The sequence below is a fragment of the Lactuca saligna genome, chromosome 4, assembly GCF_052625555.1.
Source record: "Lactuca saligna cultivar CGN05327 chromosome 4, ASM5262555v1, whole genome shotgun sequence".
Lineage (NCBI taxonomy): Eukaryota > Viridiplantae > Streptophyta > Magnoliopsida > Asterales > Asteraceae > Lactuca > Lactuca saligna.
In genome coordinates this window covers 108,658,366-108,680,705 of record NC_136420.1, presented here as the reverse complement: position 1 = coordinate 108,680,705, position 22,340 = coordinate 108,658,366, and the positions used below count along the sequence as shown (strand labels likewise).

Below are 22,340 nucleotides of genomic sequence, written 5' to 3'. Positions count from 1 at the left end.
AAAATTTCTTCATGTCATTAACCGCAAAACCCGTGATTGATCCCTTCCTTTCTTCCTTTCCCATAAAGGACACATACTCTCAAACAATGTCCTGAGTGTTGTATTGTTGAGAGATGCCTCCTATCATGTTCCTGGAACAACCACTATCAACAAACCGAAGTCTGATGAAATGCCTTCATAGCTGCTCTAAAACAAAGCGGGATCCGTTGGTCTTTCGAGTCCAGTCGATTTTGAAACTGGGTTAACCTTTTTCATCCTTGCACGGTACTCTCTCCAATGACATATTCTGCTTATCACAAATAGAAGGAAGTAGAAATATCAAAATCATTAGAAGATTTGGGAGTTGAGCCTTTGGTGCCCATTTGTAGTTATGTTTAACCCATTTCTTGTTCGAGTGGATGGAGGCCTCAATAATTGATTTTGAACTTGAAGTCGGCTGCCGATGACTTTGACCTAACTGGTATTGGCTTCATAGGAGCATCTCTTGAGCTTGGCTTCTTGGCCGACATTCCCTTCTTGCCCTTGGGAGTTGATTTCTTAGGATTGTTGGCATTCCAGTCGCCAATGTCTGAACGTGGCCTCGAAGGATTTCTTTGGGAGAATCTCCCTCTTGGCGCATTCTACCAGCCTTGTGCGTAGTAAGGAACATATGCGTGATTTGGACAGATTCGGGCAACGTGTCCAGGTGTTCCACAGTGAAAACATGTCTTTTACATCACTGGGAAGTTGTTTCTTCCTACCCCTGGTGGTGTATCCTTGCCTTGTCTCTTGTTGTTCCTACAAGCACAATTACAACAAGCACTCTGTTTCGCTCATTTTGGTGGCCTATATTTCTCAACAGCAGGTTGATCAAAAGTAACTGAGTTAGAAGCAACATATTCAGAGTACAAGGAGTCATTAGATTGTTCAATATTATTCTCCTTGTTCTCATCCTCTACTACTTTACCTGCACATGAAGTAGAAGTATCAGAAACGTTCACCTGAATAGCCTCAGTAGACCCAGATTGTTCAGTCTTAACTGAAGCTGGGATAGGGGTTTGGCCATTCTGAGTAGGGATTTCTTCCTCATTGGTCTCAAGAGGAGGGTTATAGTTGTCATTAAAAGGCGGTGGCACACTGTGATACCCTAAAGCCTTGGTTTGATTATCTTTAAAACTCAATTGTTGTTCTACTAAGGAATCGAGTGTCTTACTTGATGCAGTATAATTTTTGAAACTAACATCTGTTTTTCCACACTTAATTTTCAAAGTGTCAAGTTGTTCAGTTACAGCAACAAGTTTGATTTTAATGTGATCATAATTTTCACACTTGTTGCTGTAATCTTCTTGAAGCTTTCGGAAATCCTTGATTTTGGCTTCTAATTGTGCTTTTAATGGTTTGTGACCTTTCCTAAGTTGATATCCTTTGTATTTTAGGTCCTCATTTTCCCTTTTTAGCAAATCAATTTGTTCGCGAAGAAATTTAATCGTAGCTTCACGAGATGGAGTACATGAAACTTCATTGACCGGGATGCTTGAAGAACTCATTGTTTACAAAAATTCCTTTTGACTTAAAAACTCAAAATTCAACCTTAAAAGTCAAATTTTAAAAGCTAAACTTAAAAGTCAAATCGAAAAGCTAAATTTGAAATTTTAAAAGTTAAACAAGAAAGTCCAAATTTAAAGTCAAAGGTCAAACTTTAAAGTGAAGGTCAAAAAATTAAGTAAAAAGTTAAAAATTAAGTCAAAAATTATAATCTAAATTTTTTTTAGAAAATGGAATTTAAAAATTAAAAAAGTTGAATTTTGGGTTGAAATTGACAAAAATTAGAAAGTTGGAACCGAGAGGGACGCTTTAAGAATTAAATACGGAAGGACTATTCCATATAGCAACCTAGATGAGTTGGAAGAAGCACTGGTTGAGTTGTGAGGAGACCCAGGTTCGATCCCCAGCACCCTCAATTTCAATTCCCCTTTTTTAATGGAAGCACACGACGAGGACGAAGCTATGAATGCGAGATGCGAGGTTCGAGGCTAGCTGTAAACCGAGTCGTACACGTGCGACGCTGGCGGCAAACCGAGGACTTCAAACCAAGGGTCGTAATCTCAGACCGTAAACTCCTAGGTCGTAAAGTCTGGTTGTAAACTGTTATGTCCGTAAACTCATGGTAGATTACGTGAAAAACAACATTTTCACCCCTTTTTGCTCCAAAAAGTCGATCAAAAACTCGTTTTTATGATAAACGTGAAGAATAAACCCCCCCCCCCCATAATTATTTGCCAGGATCCATCAAAAAACGCAGAAATCCTTCCAAAATAAGATCAAATAAGCTCCAGATCTGAAAAAATTGATTGATACAATCCAAACTCTGATACCACTTGTAAGTCCCCAAATCTGCTTGTGTATCAATCAGATCCGTTTGATGGTGCGGAATCCCAATCAAACAGATGATGCCAAATCAAAATAGATGAGAAGGAGAAGAAGAATAACTTGAATCTATGATGTATTGAAGATATGAATGAAGCTCCTTACAATAGATTCACACACACTCTCTTCTTCTCTCTTGTTTCTCTCTCTATAACACACCTTAGAATACACACACTTAAGCTCCTTGTCTGTACACCCATATGCACTCTTCACTCTTTCTCCTCACCCCTTACACCTATATTTATATGGAACATGGGCTGAACATGAGTTCACGGCTGTGAACGGGTTTACGGCTGTGAACACAGCCGCAAACACATACTACAGTACAGAAAAATACAGTTGCCTAGAAAAGCAAAGTATAAACCATAATTTTAGACTCTAAAATGAAGATGGATTCTGTAGGGTATGAAAATAGGAGAAGATTAGAGGAGCAACAATGGAGACACTATCATCATCGAACATGAATTCAGATGAATGTTCCTTATCAGGATCTGGATGTAATGCATCATGGTAAAGAGACTTCGAAATGTTGTCTTGATGGGTGTCTCTTGATGCAACTCTTGGTCAGTAGCTTCATCAAATGGAGGAATGAACGGACTGTTGCTCTGAATAGCTCGATCTTTCCCGGAGATGAGAGTTGATTCCACTTGTGATTGAGTGAGCTCTAGATGCCATGTGTGAGCCCTTCTAACAAAGTCTAACTATTCAGGATCGCTAGTACATAGTCGTCCTTTACCTGAGCCAGGTATGAGACCAGTTGTGGCTTCTAAAGTTGGAGGGATTACCCCAGCTTCAGAAAGCTTAGGATACGAGGTGGAGGCCTTGGATCTTGCTTGTGTAGAAGAAGAAGGAGGGATATTTGAGATGACTCGTGGGTGTGTTCTGGGGGTGGGGTGGTGCAAGGAACTTTGTTCAACACTGGCATCACCTTGTAGGGTAGGGGAGGTTGGATTATGTAGAGTCCCCGTGAGTGTGTGTAGGTGGTTTCGAAACTCTGAATGATACTTTGGAAGAATAGCCAGTTCGGGTGAGAGGATGACCAGAGTCAGTCGAAATGTCCTTGGTAGATTCCTTTTAAGAGGAAGTGTCAAATTTGGCTCTCTTTTTAGCTTTTGGTTTAGAGGGCGAAGTATTTTGCCTGGCTACCTTCTTTTTCTTTCCACTAGTCGAGACTGGCTTGGCCACATCCTAGGTAGGCTCAAAAGAGATCGAGGTAGACTATGTAGGGTTGTACAAAATCGAGTTCTCTAGATGATATTTTAAATAAAGGGAATCGAATGGTAGAGTGACCAACATATGTTGTGGCAGTATATGTGTATGTCCGAAAGATGCTTGGTTCGGAAGGCGATAAGTTTTAATAGCTTTAAAGGTCAGAAATACCTCTTTCGAAATGGTGTCATCTGGAATTAGTTCTCGCCTCTCTCGGTAGATTTGTTGAATGGTGAGAGCCCAAAATCTTGGACTCGAAATCTCTTGAGGCTTTCTCTTCACAACGAAATTACGAAAGTCTTGTTACAAGACTTCGGTTAGGTTAACAACATTCGTCTTCCTAAAGTAGATGCTATAGACGACGTAGAGCCAATCTTTGCTCATAGTGTCTGTTCCTCCATGATTTTTTCAATTTTTTGTTTTATTTCTTGTAGTTTCCCATTTTCTCAATTGGATTGGTGTGGAAAGATAATATCAAGAAGATAATCGTGTATGAACATGATGAACATAATATGTGAATAAAATTGTAGTGGATATATAGAAAGATACAAAATATTACAAGAAAAATACTCACGGATAGGGAGAATCCCCACCCAAAACTCTCTCTAAACTAATGTCTACATAGCGAACACTCTTACAAACAAATGACCCTCACCTCCACTTTATATACTAGTAGAGGGAATAGGTTTTTCATACAAGGGAATATGCTAACCTAACAAACACTCAGCATTGTAGAGCATTTCCATTCTCCGACAATCTCTCCCTAAATGCTAGGAAATGGTGAGGGAAAGCAGTGATAAAAGGCAAAACATCCGACGGGCAGGTCCGGTAGGTCTGGTGCTTTAGAGTCTCAGAAAAGATGAAGCAGTCATGATGTCGGAATCTGGGAATGGAATCTCTATCATCAAAGAACATATAGAGGAACCCAACATCCAAATAAAAGTATGAAATCCCAATATTTGAATGTGATCAGTCCCCGAAAACCAATCATGTTCTGTAATAGCCGGATTTTATCAGGTATCTTGTTTGTTGTATTTTGTTGTTTTGTGAGGGGGACTCGGCGAGTTGGAGCTCAGACTCACCGAGTAGGGATGCGGATTTGGATGCAGGATCGCGCCTGGACTCGAAGAGTCCAGGATATGGACTCGGCGAGTCAGCGCTGTGTAATAAAACCCTAATTTATCGGGTTTGAGACTTATTTAAAGGGCCTGATGGCCGTCATTTGTGCTCACCAGCCCCTTGAGTGAGACCCTAATCGAGTGTGAGCATTGGAGCTAAGTAGGAGGCCATTATTGACCTTGGAGGTGCGATTGTTGCAAGGAAAGGAGAAGAGCTAGCCAAGGGAAAGCAAGAAGGAGCCACTTCTGTGGGTTTGGAGTCCAGAGCATCACTTTTGTGGTAATAAATCCAAGTTACCTTCTTGTTGTTGTTGTTTATCTAGATTTAGGGTTTGTTGAACCCTTTTATGGCAAGATTTGGTGTTCTTTTGGTCCCTTATGAGGTTGGAACCATAGATCTGGACCCTTAGAGGTCCAGAGTGTCCCTTTACCCAAGCTTTTTGGGGATCAATGGAGACTTTGGATTGGAATCCTCATGCCTTAGGTCAAAAACGCCATTATTGAGTTATAGGGTGTGTTATGAGCACCAAGATAGGAGCTTTACGTGATGAATCAGTCGAGGGAGGCCAGATTTATAGTTTTTGGAAGCAGATCTGACCTTAGAAGCGAGTTGGAGTGGTTGCATGGCACGGACTCGCCGAGTCTGTTCATCCGACTCGGCGAGTAGCTTGAAGATTGCCTTCGGACTGTTCAGCGAGTGGTCTAATCGAATCATGGGTAGACTCAGTGAGTTAGGGTGAGTTGGAGAGGGATGACGAGTGGACTGAGTCAAACTTGGACTCGCCGAGTTGTCCTTGAGACTCGGCGAGTGGAGTCGGGGTGGCCCCGTGATTCATTCAGGTGAAACTCGTCGAGTAAAGGGGGGATACTCGACGTGTAGTAAGAGGATCTCAGAGGGTTGTGAAAACGTCTAGACTCGCCGAGTCGCCATGGTACTCGCCGAGTCCGGTCATAGTTGACCGTTGACCGTTGACCAGAGTTGACCTGTGTTGACTTCTTTTAGATAGTCAACCTTAGAGATATAAAGTGTTAATTAGAAACATATGATGTTATAGGAGGATTAGAGCTCGGAGGATCGAGCACGAGGGATTTCCAGGATTCGTGAGATACCGAGATACGCGAGGTGAGTCTTCTCACTATACTATATTACCTTGAGTAGGTAACCTGAGTTATGTGATAGAGTATTGTATGCTATGTATGTTATGTGTTGTACTGCATGATTTCTATGTGATTTATGTAGTGCATGTTTATCAGAGGTAGAACCTGAGGGTTCACAGAGTTTGGGTGCACGGACCCACAGAGTTATAGCCTCGAGTGGCTAATATGTGTTATATGTGGTATTTTGGGGAACTCACTAAGCCTTGTGCTTACAGTGTTTGATGTTATTGTTTCAGGTACTAGTGACGACCGTGGGAAGGCGCCGGCTTGATCCGTACACACACACACACACTCGGAGTTTTTACATTGTGATCTTGGGATTTTGTATTGACCTATTTTGGATAATTAATATGGTTGTTTAATGAATATTAATGGAATTATGTGTTATAAGAAAATTGAAATTTTTTTTTTGAAATTTACGGTGTTACAAATTGGTATCAGAGCCTTGGTTTGAGGGATTCGGGTACACCTTCGGGAGTATTTGAACTCAAACTGAGGAATTGGAAAGATATTTTCAAAAGAAAACCAAAATTTTCTAAGAGTAAAAGACTTTCTTGAAAAAGAAACAAATTCCAAGAAGAAACGTGTGTACGATCAGTCAGCGCCCGAACGGTGAATTCCCAAAATACCTTTATATTACGTGATATTAATATTAATATGATGTATCTGCATGTTAGAGTAGGCTAGGTATTGCCAATAGGACTAGAGTGGCCTGATGTGTGATGCCTTATCCTAGGGAGGGGTGAGCTGCTATGAGATGCTGAGAGTGAGTAGGTAGCAGCAAGGGGTTTATGAGAGATCTGTTAGAAAGTGGTTTACGCATGATAGAGTACTTGAGAATTAGGATCCGAAGAGGAAGATTTGGGGTGTGTACTGAGACGGTGTGGACAGTAGTATTGGGCCCGTACTACTGAAAGCACCGGGGCAGTACGCAGTCCAAATAGGAATCTTGGGATACCAAGAATCAAGGAGGGATGGATTGTCGGGTGTAAGAGTGTTCGAGTGAATTCTAATTTATCGCATGTTGTATTTCAGAGGTTGATCATGGTGAGGACACATCATATGCCGAAGGATGCCGGAGCTAGTGATGAGGAGATTCGACAGATCATTCATGAGGAGGTGGCTGCGGTCATCAGAGCTGAGATACCAGCGATGTTCGGGTCTATTAAGACCGTGCTGATTGAGACATTTGACGAGCGTTATGCCGCTCTTTCTGAGGCTGCTGTTGCAGCGGCTACCGTAGTGATCGCTGCGGCGAGACCCCAAGGAGGTGATGCGTCACTGTTTCGGGAGTTCAGCAACAGCAAACCACCAGAGTTTGATGGTACACAAGATCCGGTGGCAGCTATGAGGTGGATATCTGATATGGAGGGGTGCTTCTTCACTTGCTCATCTCCTGAGCATTTGAAGGTTCAGTTCGCGCTGAACCAGCTTCGCTTGGGAGCGAAGGACTGGTGGAAGTTTGTGACGGTGCATTTCACGCCTACTGAGCTTTCGGCAGTGACCTGGGAGAGGTTCACTACCATGTTCCGAGATGAGTACATTCCCCAGGTGGAGAGGGAGCGTCTGGCACAGGAGTTTCTGACCCTCAAGCAGGGTACTGAGTCAGTTACAGCGATCACGAGGATGTTTCATGAGAGGGCGATGTTCTGCCCTGAGCACGTGTCCACTGAGCAGGCACGTATGAGCCGCTATATGAGTATTTTGAGACGGGATATTCGGGAGTTCGCTGCGAACTCCTCGTATCGGACATTTGCTGAGCTTCAGGAAAATGCCCGGAAGAGGGAGATTGAGCTTGAGACTCAGGCCAGGGAGGAGGCGGAGTCTCTGGGGAGGGATCAGCGGCCGGCACAGCTTCAGTCGGCAGCCAAGCGGGCCAAGCCCGCTGATTCCAAACCCGGGAGCCAGAAGGGCCGCACTTGCGGGAAGTGCGGCAAGGGTCACGATGGAGTCTGTCGAGCAGGGTCTTGCTACACATATGGCAAGGAGGGGCATATGGCCAAGGACTGCCCCAAGGGGTTTGCAGTGTGTTTTCACTGCAACCAGACCGGACAGCGGAAGGTGGAGTGTCCGCTGCTGCGTGGAGCATCTCAGGGATCTGCTCCCGCCGCCATCAGAGCTACAGAGAGTCGGCCCGTGAAGGCCGAGGCACCGAGAGCTCGAGGGAGAGCCTTTTAGCTGATTGCGGAAGAGGTCCGCGCTGCACCCGACGTTGTGGCTGGTACGTTTCCTTTTATATATTTATTTTTGGTGTTGAGATATTATGCTTATATTATGCTATGCATAGGTACCTTCCTTGTGAACTCTGTGCCTGCTTTAGTGTTATTTGACTCGGGTGCGAGTCGGTCTTTTGTATCTTTGGCCTTTAGTCAGCATATCAGTATTAGTCGTAAGGCATTGAGTCGGCCTCTGCGGGTTTCCATAGCCGCCGACAGAGTGATTTGTGCCACGGAGGTCTTCCGGGGATGTGTGTTAGAGATTTTTGGGGTTGAGTTTCCGATCGATCTGGTTCCTATTGCGATGGGTGATGTCTGTGTCATAGTGGGCATGGACTGGTTGAGCCGATTCGGCGCGGTTATCGACTGCGAGCGTCAGCTGGTGACCATACGAGGTCGTAGTGGGGGAGTTCTTTCGGTATACGGCGAGGGTATACGTTCTGGATCAGCCTTTTGTTTGGCCGCTAGGGTGAGGCAGTGTTTACAGCAGGGTTGTAAGGGTTTTGTGGCATATGTGATGGATACGCGAGTGATCTCCGAGAGACCGAGTTCAGTGGATGAAGTTCCGGTGGTGCGTGAGTTACCAGATGTTTTTCCCGAAGAGTTACCAGGTTTGCCTCCCGTGAGGCAAGTGGAGTTCGGTATCGATTTGGTTCCGGGAGCCGCGCCTATCGCTAAGGTGCCTTATCGCCTTGCACCTCCAGAGATGCAAGAGTTATCCTCGCAGCTTCAGGAGCTGCTGGGGAAGGGGTTTATTCGGCCGAGTAGCTCGCCATGGGGAGCACCCATTCTGTTTGTGAATAAGAAGGACGGCTCGCATCGAATGTGTATTGATTACCGAGAATTGAATAAGCTGACGGTCAAGAACCGTTACCCGTTGCCGAGGATCGACGATTTATTCGATCAGTTGCAGGGAGCATCTTGGTTCTCCAAGATCGATTTGAGGTCGGGCTATCATCAGGTGAGAGTGCGGGACGAGGACGTTCAGAAGACAACATTCAGGACGCGTTATGGGCATTATGAGTTTGTGGTGATGCCTTTTGGGCTCACCAATGCCCCGGCTGTGTTTATGGTCCTCATGAACAGGGTGTGCAGACCGATGTTGGATCGGTCGGTGATTGTGTGTATCGATGATATTCTGGTATATTCGAAATCTAGAGAGCAACATGAGGAGCATTTGAGGGAGGTTCTTGGAGTTTTGAGATCGGAGAAACTTTATGCAAAGTTTTCCTAGTGCGATTTCTGGTTGCGGGAGGTCCAGTTTCTGGGGCACCTCGTTAATCAGAAAGGGATATTTGTCGATCCGGCCAAGGTTGACGCGGTGATGAGGTGGGAGGTGCCAAAGTCACCTTCTGAGATCAGGAGCTTCCTTGGGCTGGCAGGGTACTATCGGAGGTTTATCAAGGATTTCTCCAAGATTGCAGTGCCACTCACCAGATTGACCCGGAAGGGTGTTACATTTTTATGGGGTCCCGAGCAGCAGACCTCCTTTGAGACGCTTCGCCAAAGGTTGTGCGAAGCTCCGGTATTAGCTCTTCCGGAAGGGATGGAAGATTTTGTGGTATTCTGTGATGCATCGATTTTAGGGCTGGGAGCGGTGCTGATGCAGAAGGGGCATGTGATAGCATATGCATCGAGGCAGTTAAAGCCTCATGAGACGAGATATCCCACACATGATTTAGAGTTGGGGGCGGTGGTGTTCGCCCTCAAGATTTAGCGGCACTACTTGTATGGGGTTCGTTGTACGATATACACGGACCATAAGAGCTTGAAGTACTTGATGGATCAGCCTAACCTAAATATACGACAGAGGAGGTGGTTAGATGTAGTCAAGGATTATGATTGCGAGATCTTGTATCACCCGGGCAAGGCTAATGTGGTAGCCGACACATTGAGTCGCAGGGCGGAGAGTACTCCACTGTGAAATGTATGTTTGAGATTGACCGTGATAGCTCCAGTTCTGGACGCCATTCGTGGGGCACAAACCGAGGCTGTGCATCCGGAAATGCAGAAGAGAGAACGGGTCGTTGGGTTGGTTTCTGAGTTTGTGTCGGATAGTCGAGGGCTCATGACTTTTCAGGGCCGGATTTGGGTACCGTTTGTGGGCGGTACGCGTACTACATTGATGGAGGAAGCTCATAGATCGAAATTTTCGATCCATCCCGGTGCTACAAAAATGTATTTGGATTTAAGGAAAGAGTATTGGTGGCCTTGTATGAAGAGGGACGTCGCATGGTTTGTCGAGAGGTGTTTGACCTGTCGAAGGGTGAAGGCTGAGCACCAGAGACCGCATGGCAAGTTGCAGCCATTGGAGGTTCCCGAGTGGAAGTGGGAACATATCACTATGGATTTCATCACCAAATTGCCGAGGACTGCCAGAGGAGTCGATGCAATTTGGGTGATTGTGGATAGGTTGACGAAGAGCGCTCACTTTCTTGCCATCAGTGAGAGTTCTTCGGCGGAGAAGTTGGCGGAGATTTATGTGAGAGAAGTAGTATCTCGGCATGGGGTGACGATCTCGATTGTTTCGAACTGTGATGTGCGCTTCACTTCCCGATTCTGGAAGAAATTTCATGAGGAGTTGGGTACTAAGCTGCATTTTAGTACCGCATATCACCCCTAGACAGACGGCCAGAGTGAGCGGACGATTCAGACGCTTGAGGACATGCTTCGAGCATGTGTATTGGATTTTGGGGGTAGCTGGGATACATATTTACCCTTGGCAGAGTTTTCCTACAATAACAACCATCATTCGAGCATCGGTATGCCGCCCTTTGAGCTGTTGTATGGTAGGAGGTGTCGGACTCCCATTTGTTGGGGTGAGGTTGGGCAGAGAGTGATGGGCAGTACAAAGATCATGATTCAGACGATAGAGCAGATACAACAGGTCAGACAGAGGTTATTGACCGCCCAGAGCCGACAAAAGAGTTATACGGACAGATGCCGGTCCGAGCTTGAATTTCAGGTCGGTGACTTTGTTCTCCTGAAGGTTTCTCCTCTGAAAGGGGTGATCTGGTTCAGGAAGAGGGGCAAGTTGGGGCCCCGGTTTATAGGTCCATTTCGTGTGATTGCAAAGGTAGGCCAGGTAGCCTATCGGTTGGAGTTGCCAGCAGAGTTGGGACAGATTCACAACACTTTTCATGTATCGCAGTTGAGGAAGTGTATAGCCGATGAATCGGTGGTTCCGTTAGAGGATATTCAGGTAGATGCAAGCCTGAATTATGCCGAGAGACTAGTGGCCATCAGGGATCGGAAGATCAAGGTTTTGAGAAACAAGGAGGTAACTCTGGTGTTGGTTCAGTGGCAACATCGGAGGGGATCAGAGATGACCTACGAGCCAGAGCGTATGATGCAGGAGCAGCACCCGGAGCTGTTTTTAGAGCGAGACTTCGAGGGCGTAGTCTAGTCCAAGTGGGGGAGAGTTGTAACAGCCGGATTTTATCAGGTATCTTGTTTGTTGTATTTTGTTGTTTTGTGAGGGGGACTCGGCGAGTTGGAGCTCAGACTCGCCGAGTAGGGACGCGGATTTGGATGCAGGATCGCGCCTGGACTCGACGAGTCCAGGATATGGACTCGGCGAGTCAGCGCTGTGTAATGAAACCCTAATTTCTCGGGTTTGAGACTTATTTAAAGGGCCTAATGGCCGTCATTTGTGCTCACCAGCCCCTTGAGTGAGACCCTAATCTAGTGTGAGCATTGGAGCTAAGTAGGAGGCCATTATTGACCTTGGAGGTGCCATTGTTGCAAGGAAAGGAGAAGAGCTAGCCAAGGGAAAGCAAGAAGGAGCCACTTCTGTGGGTTTGGAGTCCAGAGCATCACTTTTATGGTAATAAATCCTAGTTACCTTCTTGTTGTTGTTGTTTATCTAGATTTAGGGTTTGTTGAACCCTTTTATGGCAAGATTTGGTGTTCTTTTGGTCCCTTATGAGGTTGGAACCATAGATCTGGACCCTTAGAGGTCCAGAGTGTCCCTTTACCCAAGCTTTTTGGGGATCAATGGAGGCTTTGGATTGGAATCCTCATGCCTTAGGTCAAAAACGCCATTATTGAGTTATAGGGTGTGTTATGAGCACCAAGATAGGAGCTTTACGTGATGAATCAGTCGAGGGAGGCCAGATTTATAGTTTTTGGAAGCAGATCTGACCTTAGAAGCGAGTTGGAGTGGTTGCATGGCATGGACTCGCCGAGTCTGTTCATCCGACTTGGCGAGTAGCTTGAAGATTGCCTTCGGACTGTTCAGCGAGTGGTGTAATCGAGTCATGGGTAGACTCAGTGAGTTAGGGTGAGTTGGAGAGGGATGACGAGTGGACTGAGTCAAACTTGGACTCGCCAAGTTGTCCTTAAGACTCGGCGAGTGGAGTCGGGGTGGCCCCGCGATTCATTCAGGTGAAACTCGTCGAGTAAAGGGGGGGATACTCGACCTGTAGTAAGAGAATTTCAGAGGGTTGGTGAAAACGTCTAGACTCGCCGAGTCGCCATGGTACTCGCCGAGTCCGGTCATAGTTGACCGTTGACCGTTGACCATTGACCGTTGACCAAAGTTGACCTGTGTTGACTTCTTATAAATAGTCAACCTTAGAGATATAAAGTGTTAATTAGAAACATATGATGTTATAGGAGGATTAGAGCTTGGAGGATCGAGCACGAGGGATTTCCAGGATTCGTGAGATACCGAGATACGTGAGGTGAGTCTTCTCACTATACTATATTACCTTGAGTAGGTAACCTGAGTTATGTGATAGAGTATTGTATGCTATGTATGTTATGTGTTGTACTGCATGATTTCTATGTGATTTATGTAGTGCATGTTTATCAGAGCTAGAACCTGAGGGTTCACAGAGTTTGGGTGCACGGACCCACAGAGTTATAGCCTCGAGTGGCTAATATGTGTTATATGTGGTATTTTGGGGAACTCACTAAGCCTTGTGCTTACAGTGTTTGATGTTATTGTTTCAGGTACTAGTGACGATCGCGGGAAGGCGCCGGCTTGATCCGTACACACACACTCGGAGTTTTTACATTGTGATCTTGGGATTTTGTATTGACCTATTTTGGATAATTAATATGGTTGTTTGATGAACATTAATGGAATTATGTTTTATAAGAAAATTGAAAATTTTGTTTTGAAATTTACGGTGTTACATGTTCACAGTCTCCCCCTCAAACGTTGAACCGAAGAACGCCATTCGAAGCACAAAACGTCTTCAATATTCCGAACTCAAGTGATAATGCACAAAATAATCTCTGAAGTATAACCTACTGAAAATGTGAAGCATCCAAATGTGAAGTCCGTACAACAAATAATATGGATCCGAAGAAATGGTCTAGCAAAGAAAAAAATTTGATCGGATGATCAATAATAAGTGCTACGCTACATCGCCAAAATAATCTTCATCTTCCAAATATCGCAAATCCAAACTTGAGACTCTACAATTTGGTAATGCCAAAATTTTGATCCGTGATGATCAAAAATCAATGCCACATCACACTACAAAATCAATCTCCCTCTTCAAATGTATCAAAATCAAAACTTCAATAATAAACCAGAATGGATGATGATGCTTCTCCCCCTATTTTTGATCCACCATGCAATAAAGATAAAAAATAATCATGAAAATAGGAAGAGAATATGCCGAATATGATGGAGCATCGCACACTCCACCTTGATGTGAGCATCTACCCATAAAAATGAGGATATTATTCTCGGATCATGGGTAAACTTGGTGATGTATTGTTAAACTGAACAAACATTATAGAATATATATCATAAACTCGCTGCTGAAGAATCATAATGCTGAACCAACGTAATGCTGCTAACTGAAATGCAAACCCGAACTCCCAAATAATGGTCCGAAGGGATTAATGCAAAGCTCGGAAAGGATCCAAACTTTGGAAAATCTGTGGATTCGAATCTCTGGAACACATAAGTATGAGGTTGCAAATGTGAGTTGCTTGGAAAGAGAAAGAGCACACAAATAATAATCTTTAAACCAACTATATATTCACCCATAATCAGCAAGATGATTGAAGTCATGAACCATAAGGCTAAAATTGGTGTTAAAAAAATAATTGGTTTTACGAAAAAAATGTTTTAAATAATAATAATTGGTATTAAAGAAATAATGAACATTAAGTAAAATGAAATTGGTTTTAAATAAAAAAAATTAAGAAATCATGGTGGCCTTGGACCAAGAAACTCTGAAGGTACCAAGAAAAATAAGAAGGATATGTGGAAAACCATGGATACGAAGAGAGGGAGGGTTAGAACCTAGAACATCAGAATGGAGAAGGCTTCAGAACAGGTGACTCCGAGATACAAGGGCATCTCGGAATAAGAGGCCTCTTTGATGCCAAGCTCCTTGGAATGCGAGGGTGTCTAAGAAGGTGAGGCGGTCTCGGAATTTGATGCTTCTTGGAACAGTGAGACGGTCTCAGAATGCAGTGAGACTAAGAATGGAGTGATCTCAAATGCAAGCGACACTCCTAAGTCCGAAGCGAGACTTTCCAGCTTGTGCGAGACTTTGGAATTATTTGTTGTTTCAGACTGAATGGACCTCAGATGCTAGGCTTCTCAGATAGCAAGGCTTCTCGAATTTGAGTTGTGGCGCAAGGAGGGCTCCGAAATGCTAAGAGGGTCTCAGATATGCGAGGCTTTGGCTTGGGAGAACATCTCGGAATTGAGAAATTTTCACATCTCAACACCAGATGAAAAAATATGTCATAGAATCAAAGGTAAGAAGGACAACATGTTGAAAATATTTATGAGATATCCATGTTGGATTAGTATGTAAGTCCATAACTATATTTGGTATGTACTTAACCCGATTATAGCGTGGTCCTTATGGGTTGCCTTCACCAAAGAAACTTGACTGGATAATTAATAGAGAAATAGGTTATTATGGTTAATTAATATATTATATGAATAATATATTAAAAGAGAAATCATATTGGTTAATTAATATAGGTCAAGAATTAATTCCGAATTTAATTTAGTGGTCTAAAGATATTAATTAAACCTAGAGGACTAGAATTGCAATTATAAGATAATTGGATTTTAGGCTGACGATCCATAAGGAAGAGGTGGATGAAATCAAAGGTGGGAAGCCCACCTTGAAATTGCCCAAGGCCTTATTCTGGAAGGTTCCTTTGGACTACTTATGGCCTAAGCTATCCATTTAGGCTTATGACTGAAACCATAGCAGCTCACCTATATATTGGGACCCTAGGCATCATATTTTCAGCTACCTTAACCTAGAATGATTGCTAAAGCTAAAAATCACCTCTTTCCTCTCTCTATTACATTCTTTTAATTGCCTTGGTGTTTGTGATCGATTAGAGGTATTCCATTTGTGATACTAAGCTCTCAAAGTCAAGGATCTTCATACTACAATTGAAAGGTAATCATCTAGACTTGGTTTAGTTAATAATTTCGAATTTTGTATACTAGATTAAGGTTTATAAGCTTTGGATGATTTACATGTAGAATTAGAGAAACCTAGATCAAAAGCTTTAGGGTTTTCATATGCACCATAGGATTGATGTAATGCTTAAAACCCATCAATGGTATCAGAGCATAAAGTTATTAATTTTTTTTGCTTCTGCTTGGTGAGCACGACATGGGATATATTGCCATGACGTGGTGGCGGGCCAGGATGCAATTTTTGGGATTTTGGCCTATTTTTGATTGCGATAGTTACCAAAAACATTTTTTATTAATAAAATCTGTTTTTTATTAAATTGATATGTTTATCCTTATGAAAATAGAAGATAATTGTCAATTGATTAGATAATTATTGCCTTATATGATAACCTTAATTATTTGGATTATTTGATTGAATTATCGTGCCATAAAATTAAATTAGGTCAATTTTAGATAACCACTAATTAATTGTTTAATTAAATTATTTGTAATTTGATCTAGCATGTTTTGAAAACTTTCAAAACTTGCACTCAAATTTTAGAATTTAAATTCTTTGATTAAAAGTTTAATTTTGAAATATTTAAATTCTAAACTCTAGAATTTTACAAGTTTAAAATTCAACCCTTATACTATTATAATATTATAAGATTAATAATATATATGTATAAGATAAAGCTAGTCTTACCGTTAGTAGGCATCATTTATGAAGCCGATCTATAAGGGAGTATAAGGTTGCTGCCTATAAAATTGCAGTTTAATGGGTGTCCACTCTCACCCACCGCTTCCTTGATTGGTGGATGGTCGTTAGCCGAACGGGTAGGATAGGGCAACAAATTCATCATTAAAAGTATAATGATTATATAAAGTAACTAAATGCTTTTATAAAATTATCAATTGTTGAAGCGAGAAAGTGACCCTCTTTAACTTGTCAATCCGAAGTCATCTGAGCAATTGCAATGATCTTCCCAACCGCAATCAACTTCTATTATTCGTAGTGTCATCAACAAGAAAGACTTAGCTTTTCTATTTAACTTATCTGTTTACATTGTATTGTCCAGTGTGCCTTTCATGGACACTTTTATAAGAATTTTAGTCTTTGTTTATTCCTCAGGTATCGAGACTCTATAAACAGAGTTCTTTGCTTCTGAATGATATCATCTTTTACCTCTCAATTACATATATATTCTCTCTGAATTCATATCTTCTAATTCTCTAAGATCTTGTTGAACTTACACTCAGACATACTAAGATCTAAATCTCCTTTGGAGCAAGTCCTTGTGACTTCAATCACTTTAAACTAATCGGATTTACTAACTTGTGTTTGATTGCAAACCTTGTTAAGAATCAGTTTGGTGTTTACTTGATATATAACTTGTTGTCATTTATATTTCCTTACTTTTCCACATTTAAATATTCCGCAACTAACTTTCTGACATCTCTGACTTATTAATATTGTTGAGATTTATGATCCTTTGAGATAAACTTTATTCTGCAATATATAACTTGTTCTACATTTTGTTCAAGTGTGTTTCTCAAGTTTTTCTCTCAAAAATTGGTATCAAAGCCAAAATTGTTGCTTTTTTAAACAAAAATCTGATTTTGAAAAGCCTTCTAAACCTCGAAAGCTCAATTTCTCAAAAAAAAATCAAAACAAAAAAAACAAGGAAATATGGCACAAGCATTATCTATTAACGTTTCCAACAGTGTTGGTGGTTCTAATCGAGCCCCAATACTTGTTGCAAGTGAGTATCACCATTGGTCCAAAAGGATGGACATGTATCTAAAAAGACTTGGAGAGGTGTATGGAGATCCGTAGAAGGACCTCATGTTCATATTCTCACTCCAGTTCAAGCTGATGGTGCTCAAGCCAGACTTAGAGGAGCTCAAGTCGCAATGAACCGTCCCACTAAAGATGATCTTGATAAAATGGAAAGTGATGATATTGCTTTTAGTAAGATCTCATGTGGAGTGTCCCCAGACAACTTTGACAACATAATCAAATGCAAATCAGCCAATGTAATATGGGATTTCCTCAAAAATCTATATGAAGGCTCTAAGCAAGCTCAAGACAAGAAACTCACCACCACACTCAACGAGTTTAGAAACTTCAAAGCTCATCCTGGTGAGAGTCTTGAGGACTCCTTCAAAAGATTCAACCTCCTTGTCACCAAGTTATCAATTGCGGGGATTGTTCGAATCAAACATGAAACCAACCTTTAGTTTCTCAATCGTTTGGGGAAACACTTGTAACACCCCGAGATTCAGGTGCGTTTCTTTTACCCTTATTCTTTGTCAGTAGTCATGTTTAACCCTTGTGTGGAGAAAATTTAGCAAGTGAGTACGCTGGGCGTACCAAAGGGGTACGCTGCGCGTACTCGTGTGCTTAGTTTGGACGCAAATCGCCAAGGTACACTGGGCGTACCTAGAGTTATGCCGGGCGTACCCGACCCAGGTACAAAACCCTAATCCATCTTGTGCACTATTTAAAGGGTTCTAAGGCTCATTTCTCAGCCTCCATATCAGTGAGTGAAACCCTAAAAGAGAGCCCCCATCATCCTTAGTGTGTGAGAGTGTTGATTGGAGCTTTTTGTGCTTTGGTGACTTAGTGAAGGAGAAGGAAATGAGTTCTTGGAAACTAAAGCTTGAGGTGCCATTTTGGATCTGAGATCTACAGAGCAAGGGGCTACACTTAGAGGTATAAAGTTCAAAACTTTCCTCTTCTTTTGATTTGTTGTTGCATGTGCTATTGCTAGGGCTAAAACCCACAAAGGTGGAGACATTATGACTGTAAAGTGCTCCATGGTCCGAGATCTATCGCCATTCAGTGCTATTAGTGATGTAGAGCCATAAAGTTTCACTCTTTAGTGTTAGTTTGAGGTCATGCTTGAGTAATAAGCCTCCTAGGGTTAGAGGATGGAATATTATGGGAGTTGGTGGCTTGTTCATCCATGCAAAGGCATAAAGTCATCAACTTTATGGATTAAGAGTCTTAGACGTGGTCATATCTAGAATATAGACGTGAGTCTTAACTGTTTAAGACCTAAAGAGTTAAAGGGCTGAAGCTGGGGAGTACGTCGGGCGTAATCCCAGTACGCGCCGCGTATTGGTTGGCGATCCCCGATCCTGAGATGCAGTCGGGTACGCTCAGCGTACACATTTGGTACGCGCAGCGTAGCCCGAAAAGTTGACTTTTGGGTTAACTTTTAGGGTATGGTCTATTGTGGGGCTTTTGGGGGTTGAGAGGGGTAAAATGGTCTTTTACCCTTCTGAGAGTGTCATAAGAGGACATAGACTAGCCTTTGACAGTTATATTAATTTGGGTATTTATTTTATATGATTAGGCGGAGGCTAAACCAGCGTTACCGAGTCAGAGATTACCGAGATACCCGAGGTGAGTCTTCTCACTATAGTTTACCTAGAAAGGTAACAAAGTTATGTGATAGAATATTTTAGAGTTATATGCCAGTGTAATTGCATGTTATTTATGTGCTATGATTTATTGTGATATGTGCTATGCATGATTCAGAGTTACAGAGTTAGGACCTTCAGGTCCATAGAGTTAGGGCCAGAGGGCCCATAGAGAGTTGGGGCTGGAAGGCCCCACTGAGACACATAGACCTGAGGGTCAACAGAGTTACAGCCGCGGGTGGCTATTATATGTTAGAGTGGTATTTTAGGGAACTCACTAAGCATTTATGCTTACAGTGTTATGTGTTATGTGTTTCAGGTACCAGTGATGATTGCGGGAAGGCGCCGGCATGATTCGTACACACACATGGGATTTTATTTATTTGATCTTGGGAGATATTTGTGAAACAAAAGACATGATACTATGACATTTTATGAATGAATGAATTTGTGAAAATGTGTTTGAAAATGCGAAAAATTGTTTTAATTTTTACGGTGTTACAATTTGGTATCAGAGCCTTGGTTTGAGGGATTCGGGTGCAGCTTCGGGCGTATTTGAACTCAAACCGAGGATTTGAGGAAATTTTGATAATAAAACAAGTTTTCAAAAGAAGAACTTACGAGACAAACAAAGCAGAGTCGTGTGTACGGACAGCCAGCGCCCGAACGGTGATTTCCCAAAATACCATTACTATAAGTGTTGTAAGATATGATGTGATATGATGAGCTATGCATGCTAGAGTAGACTAGGTATTCTTACTAGGACTAAAGTGGCCTGATATGTGATGCCTGAGTCTAGGAGTCTTGTTGCTAGGAATACTTTAGAGTGTTTAGGTAGCAGCGAGGAGGTTGTGAGAGATCTGCTTGCTAGTATCATATGATTTGAGAGAGTAGAGTGCTTGGGACTTGGGACTCTGGCAGGAGGACTTGGGGTGAATGCTGACGCGGTGTGGACGGTAGTATTGGGCCCGTACTACTGAAGACACTGGGTCAGTGCACAACCCAAGTAAGAATCTTCGGAGTACCAAGGGAAAAGTAGGGTGGAGTAATCGAGTGTGAGCATACTCGAGTGACTCCCTGATATTTATTCTTGTGTTGTATTTCAGAGAGAGGGAGATCATGGTTAGGATGCGCCACACACTAGGAACCAGCAGTTCGAGTGATGAGGAGATCCGTAGGATCATCCAGGAGTAGGTGGCTGCAGCCATCATGGCAGAGATACCAGAGATGCTCGGGTCTATCAAGACCATGCTGATAGAGACATTTGATGAGAGATACGTTGCTCTTTCTGAGGCTGCTGTTGTTGCGGCCACTTCAACTATAACTACGACTAGGCCGCAGGGTGGTGATGTGTTGCTGTTCCAAGAGTTCAGCAACACAAAACCACCGGAGTTTGATGGGACCCAGGACCCGATCGCGGTGATGAGATGGATTTCAGACATAGATGGGTGTTTCTTTACTTGCTCATCTCCAGAGCATTTGAGAGTTCGATTCGTGCTGAACCAGCTTCACTTGGGAGCGAAGGACTGGTGGAAGTTTGTGACTGCGCACTTTACGTCTGCTGAGCTTGCTGTGGTGACCTGGGAGAGGTTCACCGCTATGTTCCGAGATGAGTACGTTCCCCAGGTCGAGAGGGATTGTTTAGCCTAGGAGTTTCTGACCCTCAAGCAGGGTACTGAGTCAGTTATGGTGATTACGAGGATGTTCCATGAGTGGGCGATGTTCTGCCCCAGATCACGTGTCCTCCGAGCAGACACGTATGAGCCGATATTTGAGCATTTTGTGGAGGGATGTACGTGATTTTGTGGCAAACTCAACGTACTGGACATTTGCCAAGCTTCAGGCAAATTCCCGTAAGAGGGAGATAGAGCTTGAGACCTAAGCCAGGGAGGAGGCTGAGTCTCAGGGAAAGGATCGGCGGCCGGCTCAGTCTCAACCGGCAGCCAAGCGGACCAAACCCGCTGATTCGAGATCTGGGAACCAGAAGGGCCGCACTTGTGGCAAGTGCGGCAAGAGCCACGATGGGATATGCATAGCAAGGTCTTGCTACAAGTGTGGTAGGGAGGGGCACATGGCCAAGGGTTACCCCAAGAGTTTTTCAGTCTGTTTTCATTGCAACCATACTGGACACTGGAAGGCAGAGTGTCCACAGTTGCGGGAGTCAGCGCAGGGAGCATTTCCGGGTTCAGCCCCTGCTGCGATGAGAGCTGTGAATGTTCAACCTGCGAAGTTCGAGTCACCGAAGGCACACGAGAGAGCCTTCCATTTGACTGCGAGGGAGGTCCACGCAGCACCCGATGTCGCCCAAGAGTGGTACTGGGTTTGTCGCCCAAGACAATGAAAGTTTCGCCGGTTGGCAGATTAAGGCGAACGACCTTATCGTAACATAAAATGTCCGCATGATGAGAACTCAGCCAATCCATGCCAACAATGACATCGAAACTCTTAATCGAGACTGGCATGAGGCTGATTGAAAAGGGATTATCGTTTAATGTTAGGCTGTAGTTTAAGTATATCTCCTTAGTGCCTTCGGTTTTCCCATTGGCCATTTCTACTATGAATGGTTCACTTAATGATTGTGGTATTGATTTTAGCAAGCCTTTAAAGTCGTGACTCACAAAACTCCTTTCTGCTCCACTATCAAACAAAATGCATGCATACGAGTTATCGAGAAGAAACGTACCCGTAACAATAGTAGGCTCCGCAATGGCTTCATCTTGTCCCATTGCGAAAACTCGACCCCTTCCGCCGGTATTCCGGTTGTTTTCCTTTGGCCAGTCCCTGCGGTAGTGCCCCGTGTCTCCGCACTCAAAGCAGGCGCGACTTACCCCGGTATTATCAGTGGGGACGGATGGTTGGGTTGGCTCTTTGCAATAGCGGGTTGTATGTCCCTTCTTATTGCACTTGGTGCATTGAAGATCATGACAAGGACCGTGGTGGTGGAAGTTGCATCGGTTGCACTTAGGAAGTTTCCCATTATATGAGCTTGTGGGGGTAGGGTTGGCAGGTACAGTCATAGCGTGGGTCGCTATTACTTGTTGTTTCTTGGGGTTTTCTAGGAGGGTTTGTCCCCTCCTTTTGTTCCAAGGCCTACTCTGGCCCTGAGCCTCCTTAGATGGATTTGCGGTTGTTGCAATGGTACCCTGTTTTACTCCGTGGTCGATGAGTCGTTGAGCCAGGCTTTTAGCGATGTTGTAGGTAACAGGGTTGGAAGCTAGGACATGCCCTTGAATCTGGGGTGACAACCCCCAAATGTACCTTTCAACCTTCTTTGATTCGGGGTTGACCATGGTAGGGCAGAATGCAGCGAGGTCGTTGAACCTAGCTGTGTAGGCGACTGGGTCAGACCCAGTCATTTTCAGATTCCAGAGCTCCTGCTCAAGCTTTTGCACTTCGCCCCTTAGG

At 43.5% G+C, this 22,340-nt stretch overlaps 1 protein-coding gene across 1 annotated transcript; it reads left to right on the top strand.

The window, feature by feature from the left end:
- Positions 1-17,196: 17,196 nt before the first annotated feature.
- Positions 17,197-17,747, top strand: LOC145040014 (uncharacterized). Its single transcript, XM_078988009.1, has 2 exons — positions 17,197-17,269; positions 17,374-17,747. Exons 1-2 carry the CDS (start codon positions 17,197-17,199, stop codon positions 17,745-17,747), a joined length of 447 nt encoding a protein of 148 aa, XP_078844135.1.
- The last annotated feature ends 4,593 nt before the right edge of the window (positions 17,748-22,340 follow it).